This window comes from Trichosurus vulpecula, chromosome 5 (genome assembly GCF_011100635.1).
Source record: "Trichosurus vulpecula isolate mTriVul1 chromosome 5, mTriVul1.pri, whole genome shotgun sequence".
NCBI classification, from domain to species: domain Eukaryota; kingdom Metazoa; phylum Chordata; class Mammalia; order Diprotodontia; family Phalangeridae; genus Trichosurus; species Trichosurus vulpecula.
In genome coordinates, this window is record NC_050577.1 from 285,377,452 (window position 1) to 285,396,173 (window position 18,722).

The window sequence follows — 18,722 nt, forward strand, 5'->3', positions numbered from 1 at the left end:
CAGTGAGTCTGACATGACTTACTCATAGTGAACCTCTCCTGGCTCCTAGTGATCACCACTTTCCTTTCTTAGGCCCCACAAAGCCACCCATGCAATAATCCACCATTGTAATCATACTTTTATAAAGTATTTTACTCTTCTTGAGAGTTTGTATTCTGAAAGCATTAATTTGGATTACTGTAAATTAAACATAGCAGACTTGTGTGTTAAATAATGAATTAACATGCATACCAGAATTTGTACTTTGGTTCCATGACTGGTAAAGAATCCTAAGAATGGACCAGAGATGGAGAAAGATGAGGGTAGTTTATTTTTTTTCTGCTTAGAGATGGCTTTTTGGTGGAGTTGAAATTTCTAGAACTGTTTAAAGGGACTTTTTTATGAATTGAGATGGGAAAGGAATTCCAGTTTAGAGTATGGTTTTCAAGCCTTTTCAAAAGAGACATATCAGAAGGTTTACTGAACATTGGATGCCCTTCTGAAACCCCCAAGGAAACGTGTTTTTCTGTGTAGACCCTTAATAGGTTAAACTTTATGAATATCATTAAAATTCACTTCATCTCTGCTTAAAATGGGGAGCATGGGCCGTATTTTCCAAGCCAGAGTTGCGAATGCCCAATTATCAGCATGACCTTAGGAAAGACGTATTCTGATCCCTCCCTTTGTCGGTGCCTGCTTTGCCTCAGTAGCCATTACTACAAAGTCAGGTACTTTCTGCAATGTATAGTTAGGAAGACGGATCAGAAATGACTTGTGGGTGTGGGCCAAAAATGTGAATTTTGTATTTTATTTCAAAAACTCCCTCCCTCCCTGACTCCTTTTCTCACCCTTATCCTTTCTAGCAGACAAAAGTGAGGTAGGAAACAGCTATGGAAAAAAAGGAAAATTTCTGTATTTAGCAGCTAGCATAGACAAGTGATGTAACTGCTTCAGGCTCCCCGTGATGCTCTTTGCCACTTACATATGGAGGTGGTTTTTATGAGGGGAGGGAGTTTCTTATCTTTGAGTTCCCCTGAGGGTGAAGTTACTGGTCCAGGTTAGGTGGGAGGGAATGTGTGTTTTAATGACTTTTGCCTTTTTTGATCATTTTATAAAATTTTTTCCATAGTTATTATTGCATCCTGAACAAGATGTACAAAAAATAGCCCTGGAGTGCATCATGACATATAAGCACCCCCACATTCTGCCCTACAAGTAAGTGGGGGCAACGTGGGAGGGCGGCAGGCTTAACCTTCCTTGTAGGAGAGCTCATTTTTATTTTCAGAATAGAAAAACGTTTGTTCATTTCAAATAGAAGGGGAATTTGTCTTTTGAGGTCAGGGTAGAAACTAGAAATGCACCTCATTAATAAGAATTCTTTTTTTTTTAAATTCTCCAAGAATATGAAGTAGCAAAGAAAACAGGTTGTTGCGTGGAGAATTTTGTATCATCACTTTTTCCATGCAAATATTAAAATAAGTGCCTGATAAAATAATGTTAAAAATGAATTAATTTTTAAAAAATCAAATGGGGGTTGGTGTCAAAGTTAGGAAGACTTTGGTTCAAGTTCTGTATCTGGGTCAGTAGCCTTTTGGTGCCCCAGGCAATGTTTGTAAGAGACATTTTTTAGTTGAGCTCCCTTTTTTACATCACCTCCCCCCTTCCTGCCCAACAAGCTATCTCTTGTAATAAAGATTTTTAAAAGGAGGCATTTTAGGAAAGCCAACCAACATGTCGATCAGGTCTGACTGTCCTCCACTGCCAAGAAGGGAGGATGACCTCCTTTTCCATCCCTTTGGGGCCAACCTTCTTCATTGTAATGACAGAGAGTTCCATTTTGTTGGTTCTTTGTCCTTCCCATTCTTGTCAACGTAGTCGCTGTGGGGCTGTTTCCCTAGGCCACAGTAGGGCTGGGAGTTGCAGAGCTGGTCTTCATTCAGGTCTAGATGAAAAAAAAATTAAATATTTGAAGAGAAGAAATCCTCTAGAGTATACCCAGGCTTTATTAAATAGTAGCTGAAGTTTACCTGGGGTTTTTTTTCCCCTCTCACAGTGAGCAGATATTATTTTCACTTAGAGTCTATTGACGTGTCTTTTATAAACAATTCAGTAAGTAGTTATTCGGTAGCTTCAGTGTACAGGATTTGTTACTAAGCACAGGACACAAAGACAAAATGAGTATACTTGATAGGATTTCCTTGGAAAATCACCTTATTTACCTCCCCAGAATTCCTACTCTGATATCTTATCTTGGTTTAATGTTAAATATTAGTTTTACTCTTGCCTTGTGGGAAATTAAGACTGGTGAGCTGCTGAATTTATTTCTGTAAATCACATGACCCTCTGATTTCTGTTCATTTTCCACAGGGAGAATTTGCAGAGGCTGTTGGAAGACAAGAGCTTTAAAGAAGAAATCGTCCACTTTAGCATTTCAGAGGAGAATACAATTGTAAAAACGGCTCACAGAGCCGATCTTTTTTCAGTTCTTCTGAGGTACGTTGACTACAAATAGAGCGGATATTCAGAGTCAGGAAGGCCCAGGTTCAAGTCCCACCCTTGACATGTACTGACCGTGTGACCCTTGGCAAGTCCCTTACCTCTTGGTGCCTCAGGCCACTCCCTAAGCTATAAATCACAAGGCTGAAATGCCCACCTGCCTTGTTAAGGGAGTTTGCTCTTTGGAAGTTCCCCACACCAGTGAAGTTACAGGTCTAATTCCATCCATTCCCTCCCCGACCCCCCAACCACCAGTACTGACTGACATTTTAGAAATATATTATAGGGATGTCACATAGTGACTGCACTGACTTTTGTGTAGAAAAACTTCTCCGTGGTATTCACCTCAGGACCCTGGCCTCCTGGGGCTGAAAGAGGACTTCCGAGGGCATCGCGCCCAGCTCGTGCCTACCTGTGCCTCTGTACCAGCCCCAAAAGGGCCCATCCAGGGGAATCAGCTCACATTCATTCAGCAGCTGCTGTGTGTCCCATCCCCCCCACCCCTCCCACATACGCACACATTGTCTTAGATACAGGTTGTCAACCCATTTTGAGTCTATTATGATATTTGGTAGAACGTGGCCTAAATCCAGTTTCTGCCAGCTGCTTTGTTTTTCTAGCGGTTTTTGTCAGCTAGGAAGTTCTTTCCTAGGTCATTTATATTTTGGGGTTACTGAGTTCAATTATTCTGGATTCTTTCTGGTTTAGTTGAACAGACACCATTTCGAGTGAGAAATGTAGGCCCTGGGAGAGTGCATGATTTGTCAAAAGTTACCCCCTTTAGTATGCTGAAGCATCAGCACCTGTCTCTGCCACTTTCACCAGTGGGGAGAGTCATGGTGGAGTAGTGGAAGTAGAATTGGATTGGGAGAGAGAAGGCGGGCTCAGTTCCCAGCTCTCGCTGTATTAGTTCTGTGGTCTTTGGCAGGTTGTCTCGCCTTTATGTGGGCTTCACTTTCCTCCTCTAAAATGAAGAGTTTGGGCTAGAACAGGAGTTCTTGGGCTTTTTTGTTTCCTGGACCCCTTGGGCAGGCTGATGAAGCCAGGGACCTCAGGATCATGTTTGTCAGTGCATAAAATAAAGTGTACAGGATTCCAAAGCAACCAATTATATGACATAGAATTATCACAATATTGCAAAGAGGAAGAGTTCGTGGATCCTAAGTGAAGACCCCCAGGGCTAGAGCATCTCTAGAATCCCTTCCACTTCTGAATCCTGTGACCCGGGAGCCCTGCCTTTCTCTCTTCCCCACCATGTGTCCTGCTGAGCCTGTGCCCACACAAGCCTCTCCCTTTCTCCATGTGACAGCCTTTCCCATACTCAGCTGTCATTCATTCTGCCTCTTCAATGCTTTCTGTCTGACTGGCCCAGCTTAGTCTCTTCACCTTCCTTTCTGCCACACCCACAATGAAGACCCCTTCCTCCTGCTTCAGTAGAAGAGAATTTGTCGCCTCTCTTGTAGCCCTCATGTCATTAACAGCTTGGATGACCTCATTCACATTCACTCCAGAAGTTATGGCACCTGAGTCTGTGGCGCCTTCAGCGGCAGCGCCTGACTCATCGTCACTAGGTGGAGAGGGAAGAGGAGGAGGGGAGCTGAAGCAGCCTCTTCTTGATCACTGCTACCGTCTCTTAAGTGCTCCCGTGTCTTTCATGGCAATTTCTATACTTGACCTTTACTTGGAACCCTTCACCTTCTTCGCTTTTTAGAAAATCAGAACCACATTTGACCATGTCTAGTCTCATTGGTACTATATTAGACGTTTACCATAGATTTTTCAGAGATCCCTGATAGTAGTTCAGCAATTACCTCTATATATTTGTGAACTCTCTTACTATCAGCTCACTTACATTGAGTGCCAGTTCCCTCATAACCATTTTAGCTCTGTACTTCCCATTTTGAAGGCCACTCCCATCAGTTCCTCCTCATTGGCTTACATCTGATCAAGCTGAAAGACAGCCCTTCTCATGGATGCTTCTCCTTGAGTCAGCAATGTTGTCTGATATTCTGTTAATGGCGGATACAGAACTCTAGCCTTTGTCCACATAATCCTAGTCCTGTCATTGAACTAAGCTTCTGTGCCTGTTCTGTAGTCTTTGCCAGAGGTCATCATCTCTTTCCTCCTTCTGACAGGGAGGTCTGTGGAACACCGCTCATCATGCTATTGCTCCTTTTTCTCTCTCAGTTGATCCTCCTCTTCAGGGTCATGTTAATAATAGCTGGTGCATAGCTTCTTGATATACAGTGCTGCTCCATGCACTCCCTTTATTGTTTTATTTACCATTTAAAAGCTCCTTTTTGAATAACATATTTTTTTTGTCATGTTCTATCAGTTGCATTAAAGCCTCTATTTTCTTCACTTTTACTCTTGGAAGTCAAGGATAATAACATAATTAATACATTTCAGACTATGATGGTATTTAGCAGCTTTATCAGTTTTATGTGGTTTTTTTTTTTTGGCAGGGCAATTGGGGTTAAGTGACTTGCCCAAGGTCACACAACTAGTACACATGTCAAGGTCTGAGGCCGGAATGAACTCAGGTCCTCCTGACTCCAGGGCCAGTGCTCTACTCACTGCGCCATCTAGCTACCCCAGCTTTATCAATTTAATTGGAAATAGAGAAATGTAGGCCCTGGGAGAGTGCATAATTTGACAAAAGGTACTCCCTTTAGCATGCCAGATCCCCAGTATCCAGTCTGATGAAGCACTGGACTGAAGTTGGCAAATCTTGGCTTTATTCTGGGTTCTGCCACTGATTAAATACCTTTGGAAAATCACTTTAACTTTTTCAGACTTCAGTTTCCTTGTGTGTAAAATGACAGGCAAGGTTGCTGTAATTTAGACCATGATGCCCCAGTACAAGGAATTTCCTTAAAACAGATTGTGAAGTGGATGGATGGAGAATTAACCACTTTTACTTTGGATTTTGTAGAATTCTTTATGGACGAATGAAAAACAAGACTGGAAGTAAAACTCAGGGCAAGTCGGCATCAGGAACACGCATGTCTATTGTCCTGCGGTTCCTGGCGGGGTCATCGCCTGAGGAAGTCCACATGTTCTTGGACCTGCTGTTTGAGCCCGTGAAGCACTTCAAAAATGGTACTGACCCATCATGGCTGCCTCCCCTAGTTCTGGGCAACAGAATGGCACTGACCCATCGTGGCCGCCTCCCCTAGTGCTGGGCGACAGAATGGTACAGAATGGCACTGACCCATCGTGGCCACCTCCCCTAGTGTTGGGCAACAGAATGGTGCTGACCCATCTGTGGCTGCCTCCCCTAGTTCTGGGCGACAGAATGGTACAGACCCATCATGGCTGCCTCCCCTAGTGCTGGGCGACAGAATGGCACTGACCCATCCTGGCCATCTTCCCTAGTTCTGGGAGACAGAATGGCACTGACCCATCCTTGCTGCCTCCCCTAGTTCTGGGCGACAGAACGGCACTGACCCATTGTGGCCGCCTCTGCTAGTGCTGGCGACAGAATGGTACAGAATGGCACTGACCCATTGTGGCCGCCTCCCCTCGTGCTGGGCGACAGAATGGTACAGAATGGCACTGACCCATCGTGGCCGCCTCCCCTAGTGCTGGGCAACAGAATGGTACAGACCCATCGTGGCTGCCTCCACTAGTGCTGGGTGACAGAATGGCGCTGACCCATCCTGACCATCTTCCCTAGTTCTGGGAGACAGAATGGCACTGACCCATCCTTGCTGCCTCCTCTAGTTCTGGGCGACAGAATGGCACTGACCCATCCTGGCCCCTCCCCTAGTTCTGGGCAATAGGCTCCCTGTGTTCAAGGGGGGCCAGACAAGTTGACTAACTGTGGGCCAGGCCCTGCATTTTGTTGAGCTCCAGTTTCTTCATCTACCAAAAGGGCATGCTGTTGCTACCTGCCCGGTAGGGTCATTGCGAGGAAAGGGGTGTGGCCAGGGATTAGACCTGGGGTTTCATTGGTGCAGGGTTTTCCAGATGAGGAAAGTCCTCTACAGGTGCAGGTTGCACCTTCTTTGTGCCTTGGAGTCATCACGATTTGTCCGGAGGTGAAGTGACTTGTGGCTCCCTGAGGCCAGCTCCCTCATTTTACAGAGAGGGAGCCTCTGAGAGACGGGGCCGAGGGCAGCTGCTCAGACTGGGTTCTCTCCACTGGGCCACACTGCCTCTGGGGTAGAATGTGACGATTCATCCCATGTCACGGATAGGGCCAAGGTATCGGCATGTGATTGACAGTGGGTGGCTAGTGATAAACCCATTGGAGAAAGCTTGGAGCCTCTGAGCAACTTTGCCTCAGATGAATGGGGTAGAGACCAAGATGGAGCCTAGAAGGAGCCAAGTGGGTGATTTCATTGGGAAAGGGAACTCCCCAGGTTGGACTCTCTCCCTGCTCAGTCTCAGAGTTACCTCAGGCTTGTGTCAGGGGCAAACCTTGACCTTGACTTTGTGTCTTCTGAGTCCATGACCTGCTCTTTCCGCACCGTTCGAGGCTCTGCTTTGGATAGTAGTGTCGTGAGAGGGCTTGGCCCCTGCAGTGACAGCCAGGCTGGTGGACGGGTAGAGCTGGACTGTGGGACCCTGGGCGAGCTGTTGAACGCCCCTCCAAGGCCTCAGTTTCCTTATCTCTAAAATGGGGATGATAATAGCACCAACCTTACAGGGTTGCTGAGGGTCAGATGAGATTGTGTTTGTGAAGAGTTGTGTTATTCATACCAGTAGTAGTAGGATTAACACCCCATTTTTCCTCCTCTGATGTCTTGTTTCTCATGTCATTGCTAGGGCCCTGCCACTCTGCAGTTTTGCGAGCGGTGGAAGACCTGGATTTGTCCAGAGTCATCCCATTGGGCCGTCAGCACGGTGTCTTCAATAGTCTGGAGCTGGTCTTGAAGAACATCAGTCACCTGGTCAGCCCCTACTTGTCCGAGATTCTGCAGATCCTGCTGTGCATGACGGCGACGGTGTCGCAGGCCCTTCAGCAGAGAGAGAAGGTGAGGAGGGCCACGTGTCTGCTGGGGTTTTGCCATCGGGGTTTTGCCGTGTGGCCCCTCTGGGCATGCCCCCCGACGCTGGTTACTGCAGTCGGTCCACCGCACGCTTGGTACACAGGAAAGGAGGCTGGCGGAGGGGGTTTCCTGGTGATTCATCCCTTAGGCTTTGGCAGCAGGGGAACGGGACACTGCCTCCTGCCTGCCTGGAGGTACTGGGGACACCCCAGACACACACAAAGATACCGTCCACCCTTGGAATGTAAGCATCCCGGGGGTGGGGGATGGGCTTGTCGCTTGTGCCCTGTCACGCTCAGCACTTGTGCTTCTCGGCTGATTGATAAAGACCTGGGAGAGCTGGGTAAGGGAGACCCACTTTTCCCTCAAAAGATCCAGAGCAGCCCCAGATTCTGCTCCTTGAAGTTCCCAGTCTTTATTCTTCCTCATCTCTGCAGCACTGGAGGCTCCTGGCTCCTTTCTCTCCCTGCCTTGGTTTCCCCTGGTTTTTCTTCTACATCCCTGGCTCTCCCTTGTTTCCTCTTCCCCATCCCTTGAGGTGGCTGCTCTCCAAGGTTCTGGCCCCCTTTCCCCACCTCTCTCCCTTAGCAGCCTGCTACTCCAAACCCCAAGCTTCCCCTACAAATGAGACATTATCACTTAGAGCCCGTAGGAGTGCTTAACCTGGGGTCCATGTACTTGCTTTTAAAAAATATTTTGATAACCACATTTTAATTAAATTAGTTTCCTTTGTAATCTTAAATATTTTCTGAAATGGGGTCCTTGGGCTTCACTACATTGATTGCTCAAGGGGGTCATGACACCAAAAAGGGTATGAAGCCCTACTCTGACCTGTCCTTCCCCACCTGCTGGAGCAAGTTTCCTTCTCTAGGCATCAGGCCTGTGCTGGGCAATTGGCATTTGGAGCATGTGGTATGTCCTCAGCCCTGCTGAAAACAGACCAGTTTTCCACGTTTTTTGATTTCTCTGCCTGGCCCAGTGTCGTACATGTAGTAGGTGCTTAATAAATACTTGTTGGATTGGGATGTCACTGCTGCTCGTGGTCCTCCACTTTATTGTATGTCAAGTAAAGTTCAGTGTCACCTCTAGCCTGCCATTCAAGGCCTTCCACATTCTGCTCCCCCTCCCTCCTCCCTCCATCTCAGCATTACTTCACAGGCTTCCCCCTCCACATATTCTGCATTCCATCCAGACTGGAATATTTTGTGTCCCTCATGCATCCCTGAGTGTGACCTCAGTATTCTTCTCTGGCTCCAGCCCCCCAGATCTGTGAAGACCTCCCCTAGACCCCCTTGGAGCTACTTGTCCATTTCTTCTGTCTGCCTCTAAATTCCCTAGTCTTGCAGAGCCCAGCATGGGTGCCATTGCTCTCCTTACCCTCCCTTCCCCCTCCCTCCCAGTCAGCCAGGACTCCACACTGTCCAGTCCCCTTGGGCCTCACATGGCACTAGGGATTCTACTTGAGACACCATCATGTGTACATTTGTTTGAGTCGTGTGTACGGGTCAGGTCCTCCTCTTAGATTGTCACAGGCGTTGGGTTGCCATGGCTAGCATCCTGGGCAAGGAATTAGGAAGCTTTGGGTTCAGGTCTCACCTTGCCACTTCCTAGCCATGTGAATAGGCCTTGATCTCCTTGCTGTCAGAGGAGGTGAGAAGCCTAGTGCCCCTTCCCAGGGTCATTGTGAGACTCAAGCTGGATAATGCACCCACAGTCCTCTGCCAGGTGTAGACATCCTGTGGAAATGCCGGTTAGTCTATTAGTCATAATTAGGCTAAATGAGGGCAGAAAATAGAAGCAGGAACTCGAACTGAACTTGGGGTCTCCCCTGTGACTAGCAGCACCATTTTAGGCTCACAGCAGGCCCTCAGAAGGCGTTTCTGGTGCTGTTGGCTTTTTGACTTTTAAACAGAAAGTTTTGCTATTTTCTGACCTGTTGCTTAACTCAGGAGTAACTTAGTAACGGAGGTGATCTCATGCAGATTCTCTGGATCATTGAGGTGACTTGGCATCGTGTTAGGGAGGGTGGCATTCAGCCTGGCCCTCAGGCCTGGAGGCCTCTGGTCATGGACAGGGACAGGGACTTCCCCAGGGTCACACGGGGAAATGGAGCCTTGCCCTTTCTTCCCAGAGTCAGCATTCTCGTTGCCTGACAGAAGAGATCGGCTTCGGATTATTTTTCTTTAGATGTTGTAGGAATTTGCAAAATTATATTCATGGTAACACTAATAGCTAACATTTGTATAGGGCTTTAAAATTGGTAAAGCGCTTTGCAGATATTCTCTCATTTGGTTCTCGTAACAATTCTGTGAAGTCGGTGCCTTTATTACCTCCATTGTACAGATGAGTAAACTGAGGCTGAGGCCCAGGACCACACAGTGAGGAAGTAGATGAGGCAGGATTTGAACTTGGGTCTTCCTGGCTGCAGGCCCAGCACTTTAGTCGCTCTGCCCATGTGCTGCCTAATAGCATGTTTTAACAAAGATATACATTGATCCAGTTGCACCTCTGGAGTCTGATGTTCACTTTGGAGTGTGGGGACAGGCATTTCCTGCCCCTTTCTGAACTCTCTATGTGTTTTATGATGGTTAGAACTTTGAACAGCGTTCTTGGAGAATCTCGACTGTACTTTATTGGCCAGTTAAAATGAACACAGGCCCTGAGCCGAAAGCAGTCTCACTGTGATGTGGCTTGTTTTCCCTCCTGGTTTTTGGTTGGCGTTGTTATCTTGGGAGGTGGAGCACAGACATCTCTCAGGATGTGGAATGTGTGGGCCCCGTTTTTCTTTAATTTAGTGGCTTTCTTGCAGGCCTTGCTTTGCGTGTCATGTGGGTCCACTTGTAGGTCTACATATGCCATATCCTTTGAGTTTAGACAGCGGTTTTGCCAACTGGCCCTGATACTCCAAATCTTCCTTAACAGTGGACATTGTGTTCTTCATCTTTTCTTGACTTACTAGTCTTTCCAGTTTCCTCATTTTCCCCAGGAGTTCACTGAGGCACCTTGCCCAGGCTCCTCCAGCTGCAGAGCCCTGGCTGTGGTTTAGGAAGCATCCCCAGAAATCTGACTCCTGCCTCTGAATGGCCAAAGCAGTTTTAGCCCAGATGGTAGGGGAAGGAAGCACGCTGGTGGGAGTCCTTCTAACCCTCCAGAATGTGCTCCTGCCCACTCCACCAGTGGGAGTAGATAACTTATGTGCCAAAACTCTGTTTGACTAGAGGCATGGATGGAACACTGGACCCAGAGTCAGGAAAACCCAAGTTCTGGTCTCATACCTTTCTCGGCTTTGTGACCCTGGGCAATTCATTCACCACCTTTGAGCCTCAGTTTCTCCATCTGTAAAATGAGTTGTTTGGACTGCATTACCTCTAAGCCCCTTTCCACTTTAAATCTACAGTCCCCCAGAAACACTGAGTGAGCTCATGTCTTGTTAAAAAGTGCATCTTTTTAACATCTTTTTAACACTGGACGGTCGCACTGCAGAGACAGCCAGTCCAAAGACCCCGCTCCCATTGCTCCTCCTCTGCCTTCTCTGCCTTGTTTTTCCCATAGTCCTGGATGGATTAGTAATGCTCCAGTGCCTTCTCACTTCCTGCTTCCTACCAAGGCTGCCTCGGGGACCACAGGGTTATAACCATGTCTTACTGGGCACAGGATTTGGATGTGCCAGGCAGAACCACATTCTTCTTGTCATTTCACACAAACCACATTCTTTTAAATAAAACAAAGTCCTTGGGGAGGGCCGTGGCCTGAGGGACATGGTGTAGGCTTGTTCTGCCAGGCTCTGGGGGGCAGAACTAGAGGACCAGTGCCAGAAGGCCTGGGCGGGCCTCACCTGGCAAATGATTTGTGTTCTAAAGTTCATTTGGAAATGGAAATCAATTTACTTAGAGAAACAGTGCTGGAAAGGGCCATCACATCCTCTGGCTAGCCTACCGAAGCCAAGCTTTGAGCGCTGTGCTTGGAAATAGGATTCAAGTCTCTGCCCTGGTGCTGACTGGCTCCATGGCCCTGGATGAGTCATTTAAACCTTCGTTTCTCATGGGGATAATAAGGCTGGTGCTACCGCTCCTCCCAGGGTGGCTGTGAGGGAAAGTCCTTCAGCCATGTAAGTGAGAGTTCTTACTGAGCCAATAGTATTTTAGGAGCCAGTGATCTCACCTGGCCCAGTTTTACCCAGCCTCCTAGATCCCGTACATGAAAACTATTTAGAGCACCTCTTCATCTAGTACCACTCTAAGCTGCTTTCCCTCAGATTCTCTCACTGTCTTATCTGAGGGGTTGTTTTTATGCCCAGAATTCTGGTTTTCCTATGGGTTCCTCACACAAAATATTCTTGTTCTTTTCATTAAATAAAATGTGCACATGAGAGGGGCAGCACCATACACTATGATTTTTTTTTTAGTACATTTTCTAAAATCCCAGTTCTGTGGTACGAATCCTCAAAACTAAGAATGTCTATCAAGAGAATGCTCTCTCTTCTTAACTGGTCTGTGACAGAGGTATAGAACGTCAAGAATCATCAGCATTGTCAATCAAACCATCTGCCCTGGCCAATACTTGACCAAAGGAAAAAGCAAAAAAAGACTGAATTCCTCTTCCCCTTTATATCCCTTGTCAGTGAATAGAATTGTCTTATCTCCCCCTAAGTCTTTTCCATTTCATATATTTTGAGAGTAGATAATAGCTGGGAGAGCATGAAGGTAATGCACTCTGCTGCTGCAGTGCACGGTGGGACAAGCGCCAAAGCAGAGTCCAGAGGCTGGGAGTCTAGACTTGGCTGGGAGTCTAGACTTGGCTGGGAACAGAGCTTTCACTGAGAGGTTTTAAGTAAATTACCCTTAGGGAACTCAGCTCTCTCATCTGAAAAATGAGGAATTTGGCCTCAATTGTGAGTTCTTAATCTGGGTTCTTTGGACTTTTTTCTTGAAATCATCAGGGGATATGTTTTCTATATAGTGAAAAATGGGTTAGAGTTCACCATGTGTCTTTTCAGTGCTATTTATATTTTAAATTTAATGAATAATAAAGGGAGAGAAAAAATTGCATATACAAAATAGAACAGAAAAAGAATCTTGCACATGTAAGCTGGAATCTCCATTACATGTTGCTTGCCTCTTTTTCCCCCACCAAGGCTTCAAGGCTGTTCTTTGCCTAGTGTCTGCTTCACCTTTTAAGGAAGGTGCCTTGCTCAGGATCCCCTTGAAGCAGGGCAAAAGAAAGCACTTGCTTCTAAGCCCAAGGCTGTCAGCTTGTCTTCTGGTATAGTCTGGTAAACAGCACCGTCTCCCCCAGGCGGTCACTGCATCATTGTACTAAGAGAAGGCTTCTGTTTTTACAGGTACAGCTGAGGGTCATTAATCCCCTAAAAAATCTGAGGCGCCTTGGACTCAAGCTGGTAGATGAGTTTTTTTCTGAGCAGGAGTCTTACAACTTCAGCACAGAAGAAATCGATGCCGTTTTCCACGGTGCTGTTTGGCCTCAGGTAAAGGATGAGACAACTTAGAGTTGGGCCCTAGGGATTATCTTGGGCTCAACTGTCTCCCAGAGAGAAGTGGACTGATAATTAGTGTCACATATGATGATTATTTATCTTCTAGATCACCAGACTTGCATCCGAGAGCCAGTATTCACCGACTCTGCTACTGAAGCTTATTCATACTTGGAGCAAAAACCCCAGGTACAGTTTTTCTCCCTTCTTGAAGAGCAAAAGGATTTCTCCCTGGTCAGTTGCCAACAAAGTTTGTAGAACATGGAATTAGTCCCTGACAACTGCTTTCTGGCAGTGGGTTATGTCGTCTGCTTGACATCCCTGGCCTTGTCTGAACAGGGCCTGAAAGGTAGAAACAGTGTGGAAAAGGGGCTGGGCTGTGACTTGACTTACCTGACTGTTGCTGTTTTTTGAATACAGGCTTACCAATAAAAGCTAGGTGGAAATGGTGCCTCTTACCTAAAAACAGAGGAATTTCAGAGTAAATACCACAGTTGTTGTAGGTTTGGAAGGTGTTCTTCCTAAATAATGGCCTCATGCAGCAGACATAAATTCTCTTGCTTTTACTGCTCAGGCAGTAAAGTGGAAAGAACACCGAGGACTGGACTCAGAACCAGAAATCCTTGTTTCTAGCCTTCACTTCTCCTCTGGGCCTCAGTTTTCTCATCTCTTAAAATCAAATTGTTGAACTAGAAACTCCACTGTCACTTCTATCATGGTAACATGGGCGATAAAGTGTCACTTTAGTGTTGTCCTTTAGACTTTTTTTAAAAAACATAATCTGGAAAGCGCTATGAGACTTTCTTTTCCTGAAATGTCCTAGGTTATTTTTAAATTTTAAGAATGAATTTTTATCGGTTTTTTTTTGTTTCATATTACCTACCTTACCCATCATACTTATTTTGTCCTACATCATTTTTTAAAAGAAACAAAAATCAATTTTTTTTCCTCCCCTCACCTTCCCTAAGCCCCACTTTGGAAAAGAAAAATGAAAACCCTTTAACAAATATGCATAATCAAGCAAAAACAAACTTCCTCATTAGCTGCATCTAAAAATATTTATTTCTTATTCTGTCTCCTGAGTCTGTCCCCTCTTTGTCAGGAGTAGGGTAGTGCATTTAATCGTCAGTCCTTTGGAATTGTAGTCACAGCCTTGATTGGTATTCTCATGGGTGACTCTGAAAGCCTTGAAAACTGATCAATACAGCATTATTCTATTTTTGTGTATGTGTATCAGAAATTTTCCTGTGGCTTAATGTTTTTTGTATTTAAGAAATATAGATATATAGATAACTAAAAGAAATATATAAGACCAAAAGTCATTTCCCGATAGATAAGGTGAAAGGATATGAGCAGATAGTTCTCCAAAGGACAACAAACTATTAACATGTAAAAGAAGGCTGCAGATCGCTAATGCAAGTCAGTGCTATCCTAAGTTTTCACCTCACACTCAGCAAATTGGTAAACGTGGAAAAGGGGAACAGTCGATGTTGGAGGAGTTGTGGAAAGACAGGCACCCTAATGCTCTGTTATGTATATGTGCAGGTGTATACACAGGCTACAAAAATAGACTCAGAACATTCAACAGCGTCTCTAGGATGTTAACAGCCCCAGAGGCAGCAACAGAAAGGAATGAGGCCCCATTCAAAGTAACTACAAAATGTACAAGCCATTGGCGAGTCATTCTAACAGAGTACACTTAATGCCCTCATGGATACAATTAGAAAATGATTCTTTAAGAAATCAAAATAGGCAGAACTTAAGTAGATGGAAGACTCTTCAGCTCTCAGACGGGGCCTTGCCAATGTAATAAAAATGACAATACTCCTAAAATTAATTTGCATATTTAGTGCTAAGGGAATACTTTACAGAGCTAGGTTTAAAAGAACACAAGGAACCACAGGCTTTTGAAATAAAGAAAAAGGATAGGAATGAAGGCTAGACTTAAATCTGTATTATAAAAAATAGACTAGACAAGGAAGAATCAAAAATAACTGAATTCTGTAGCCCAAGTTTGCTAATCCTTAAAATATAAATTATCTAGCAAGGCCTTGCCTTTTGGACAGAAGCTGCTGGGAACACTGGAAAGCAGTCTGGGAGAAATTAGGCTTAGGTGAACATTGTTTAATCATGTTACACAACAGATACTACCAAATGGACATGTCTGAATACTGAAGGTCATACTGCCCAAAAAATTTAGAAGAGAAGCATGCCATCTATTTATGTTTCACAGCTATGTGAAGGGATTGAATCCTTAACCAAACAAGGCATGTAGGCAATTACAAAAAATAAAAGAAGTAATTTTGATTATGTGAAATCCAAGTGCTTTTTCATAAACAGCATTAACGCATCGAGGGTTGAATGGGGGTGGGGGAGTGGAATCTCAGTGTCACTTCTCCCTGAATGATCATTGTTTTCATGTTTTTCTTGCAGGTACTTCCCTTTGCTGGCTAAACAGAAACCTGGGGATCCAGAGTGTGACATCCTCAAGAATGTGTTTGCTGTTCTCTCAGCCAAGATCATGTCTGAAGCCACAGCTAGTGTTGTGATGGATATAGCCGACAACCTCCTTAACATACCGGATTTTGAGCCCACAGAGACAGTGTGCAATCTGACTGTGACTGGATGCGTTTATACAGAGATAACGGAAAATGTAGATGGTATGAATAGAGATAGAAATCTCTCGAAAGTTGTGGTTTTGCTGTGATGGAAATACATTGCTAGGAAACCCTGATTGTAGCTCAATGATGTTCACAATTAGAAGGTTTCCTACATTTCTTTACATTGTTCTCAACATTTAGGTGAAAATTTATGACACTAATATATCGAAATGGCTGTAAAAAAGAATTTGAGATGGTCTTAATTATTTAATTTATATAAATGATTGTGAATTATAATAAATTTATATAAACTCTATGATGATTATAGAATAGATAGTCTATCTAGTTTAAGCAGACAGAAACAGAATAAACTGCTAAATTCATGTTTTTTGGCACAGTGGAAAGAGCAGTGGCTCTTCAGTCAAAGGACCTGCATTCAAATCCTGCCTTTGATGCTTGCTACTTGTATGACTGGGCAAAGCCTCAGTTTTCCCTTCTGTGGACAGGCAGTAATCCCATGGAAGGAGAGCTGGCTTTGGGACCCAGGCTTGAAACCCAGCTTTCCCTGTAGCCTGGGACAAGTCACTTTGCCTCTGTCTAGGATGAGAGGGCCTCTGAGGTCCCTCCCAGCTCTTGATGTGTCACCCTATGATTATCTGTCACTTGAGATGTAAATAGCAATGACAACCGCCTGTGCTTAGATTCTCCTCTGACACGTCTTTTTGTCATATTGGCTACCTGGGTTTCCCCCAGGCTGAGAGTGAAGCGCATCCCCTCTGATGGGGGCTCTCAAGATAGAGAAACTCTGCGTCCAAGCCAGGCACTTGCCAGCCAGCCTCTAGATCAATTTTCTCAGGGCTACCCTTGCTAGGTTGAGAGAGGCTTGTGCCTGGGTTGAATGAAGGATGGATTTTTTGACAACCACCCCTCTAGATTCAGCTGGTAAGTCAGAAATGGTTTTGCAGCCTGTCTGTGTGGATGGAGAAGTTGCCATCCCAAAGAACTTTGGGCGCTTTGATTCCGCTGTGAAAGCTGTAGTAGCCATCCTGTCTTATCTCTGCCCTTATTGAAGATAGCAGCTCTGTGTTTGATTTGATAACAAGAGCAGCTTGTGAAGACCAAGCCCCTGATCCTGGCATGTCTGTTACAGAATCCATCACCCTGGGCGGGAGGCTGATGCTGCCCCAGGTGCCCACCATCCTTCAGTATCTCAGCAGAACCATGGTCAATGTGGAGAAGGTGAGGAAGAAGAAGTACCGAGCCCAGGTCAGCAAGGAGCTCAGTATCCTTTCCAGGTGAGGAAAGAATGGCCTGGAGTTTTCCCTGGATCCTATTTGTAACAGATCTCAACGATCACTTAGACATGGTTTTCATTTCTAAATATTTCTGTTAATAGAAAATTCAAGTTTTCTACTCTAGAAAGATCTTTGCTTTTAAGTCAGCCCAAGGTTACTCTTGACATTGTCTTAGGAGCCAGTGCTAGGAGAATGAATTTTCATGAAAAGAGGTTTCTTTCATGAACCACACCTCCCATACTCCCCCCCCCCCCACCAGCTCTGTCCCTGTGGCCGTTTTGTGAATCAGACCAGTGATTTCATTGTTGCTGGAAACTCCCTACTCTAATGCAGATAGGTACCTGCTGTGCTACTTGAAAAGTCTTGAAAAGGTGCCCATCATGCTGAAGTCTAGAGACGCCCAGAGTCCCACATTCAGGCTATGTCAAAGTCAAGACTTGAATCCGGGCCTCTGAGGCCAGGCCTCTGTTGTTTTTGTCACCCTGTCTCTGATGCTCTTAAGTTGACCCGATCTCACGGTGGCTGATTTGCCTGCTTGACTTTGGTCCTTTGAGCTGGACTTGTGCCCCTGTGGGCTCTAGCACATGAGGAGGCAGTAGGGTGCTAAATGCCATTTCAGACACTTACAGACACTGACTCTGGGCCAGTCACTGAACCTCTGTTCTGATGTTTCCTTATCTCTAAAATGAAGGGTTGGACCCAGAGGCCTCCAAGGCTCTTTTTGGCTCTGAGTTGGTGATCTTTTGATCCAGCAGTCCCAAGACCTTCTGGGAGAATTGGGAGATAGTATAGGACATCAGATTTTTTTCCCCCCAAGTCTGAAAATTCTTCCAAAGACTCAAAAATTGTCTATTTGACAAGTGACTCAGAATCCTTGGGTTCTGGTCCTGTGACTTGCCCAATTAGCAGGCATTTCTCAAGCGCTTCCTACATGAGGCCAAGGATATCAAGACCAACCTGAAGCAGCCCCTGCCCTCAGGGAGATTACATTTGGTTGGGGGTGTCAGCGTGTTTATCTAGAAATACATAGAGCATTTCTCTAGAAAATAACAGTGGCTAACTTTGGGGGAGGGACAAGTACATAGGGGTGGGCCTGGAGAGGCCTTGTGTAGAAGGAAATGTTTGAAGGAAATGGGGGGGGGCAGGTGCTCAGGTGGAGGTGAAGTATGGGTGTACAGCAAGGTGGGGGAAGGGGAGAAACATCTGGGGAGGCTCAAGGTCACGTGTGAGTCACAGTGGCTGGACCAGTTTGGCCAAACTCCGGAGAGTGGGAGGGCTGGGAGGCTTCTGAATGGCCACCCAAAGATCTGGTCTGAGACAAAGTGATCAGGAGCCCCTGGAGTTGTTGGGGAGAGGGCCACGTGCTTGGACCTGCCCAGATAACAAAGTGGCCTCACCTGACATGCCCTGCCAGTCACACTTGGCTTTCTACTCTTAATTTCTCAGTGTGTTTTTAGTAATTACAAAAGAGAGACCGGGGACCTAGCCACAACCATGTGTGACCACGTGTGACTTTAGGCATGTTTCTAAAGCTTTGTGGGCCAAAGCATCCTCATCTCTCGCATGATTTTGTTGGAGTATGAGCTTCTCCTCTTACACTGGGCACCCCCCAGCTCTACGGTAGGTAGGGCTCAGAGAGGCCACAGGAATTGCCCAGGGATACCCCAGAAGTATCAGAGGTAGAACTGGATTCCCAAGTCCAATGTCTCCCCATTAGACACTGAGCTCCTTGAGAGTTGGGACCGTTTTTGTCTTTCTTTTTATCCCAATACTTAGTATGGTACCCAGCACATAGTAGGTGCTTAATAAGTGCTTAGTGACTAACTGGGATTTTTGCCTCTGTATCCCCAGCATTTAGCACAGT

At 45.6% G+C, this 18,722-nt stretch overlaps 1 protein-coding gene across 1 annotated transcript in view; it reads left to right on the top strand.

The window, feature by feature from the left end:
* The window catches only part of UTP20 (UTP20 small subunit processome component), a 103,838-nt gene that overhangs the window by 47,513 nt on the left and 37,603 nt on the right, over window positions 1-18,722 (top strand). Inside the window, exons 24-31 of the mRNA XM_036759382.1 lie at window positions 1,109-1,194; window positions 2,347-2,472; window positions 5,411-5,577; window positions 7,249-7,457; window positions 12,814-12,957; window positions 13,073-13,152; window positions 15,397-15,623; window positions 16,714-16,858. Of these exons, the coding sequence (XP_036615277.1) occupies window positions 1,109-1,194; window positions 2,347-2,472; window positions 5,411-5,577; window positions 7,249-7,457; window positions 12,814-12,957; window positions 13,073-13,152; window positions 15,397-15,623; window positions 16,714-16,858 (1,184 nt within the window). The remainder of the gene's footprint in view (window positions 1-1,108; window positions 1,195-2,346; window positions 2,473-5,410; window positions 5,578-7,248; window positions 7,458-12,813; window positions 12,958-13,072; window positions 13,153-15,396; window positions 15,624-16,713; window positions 16,859-18,722) is intronic.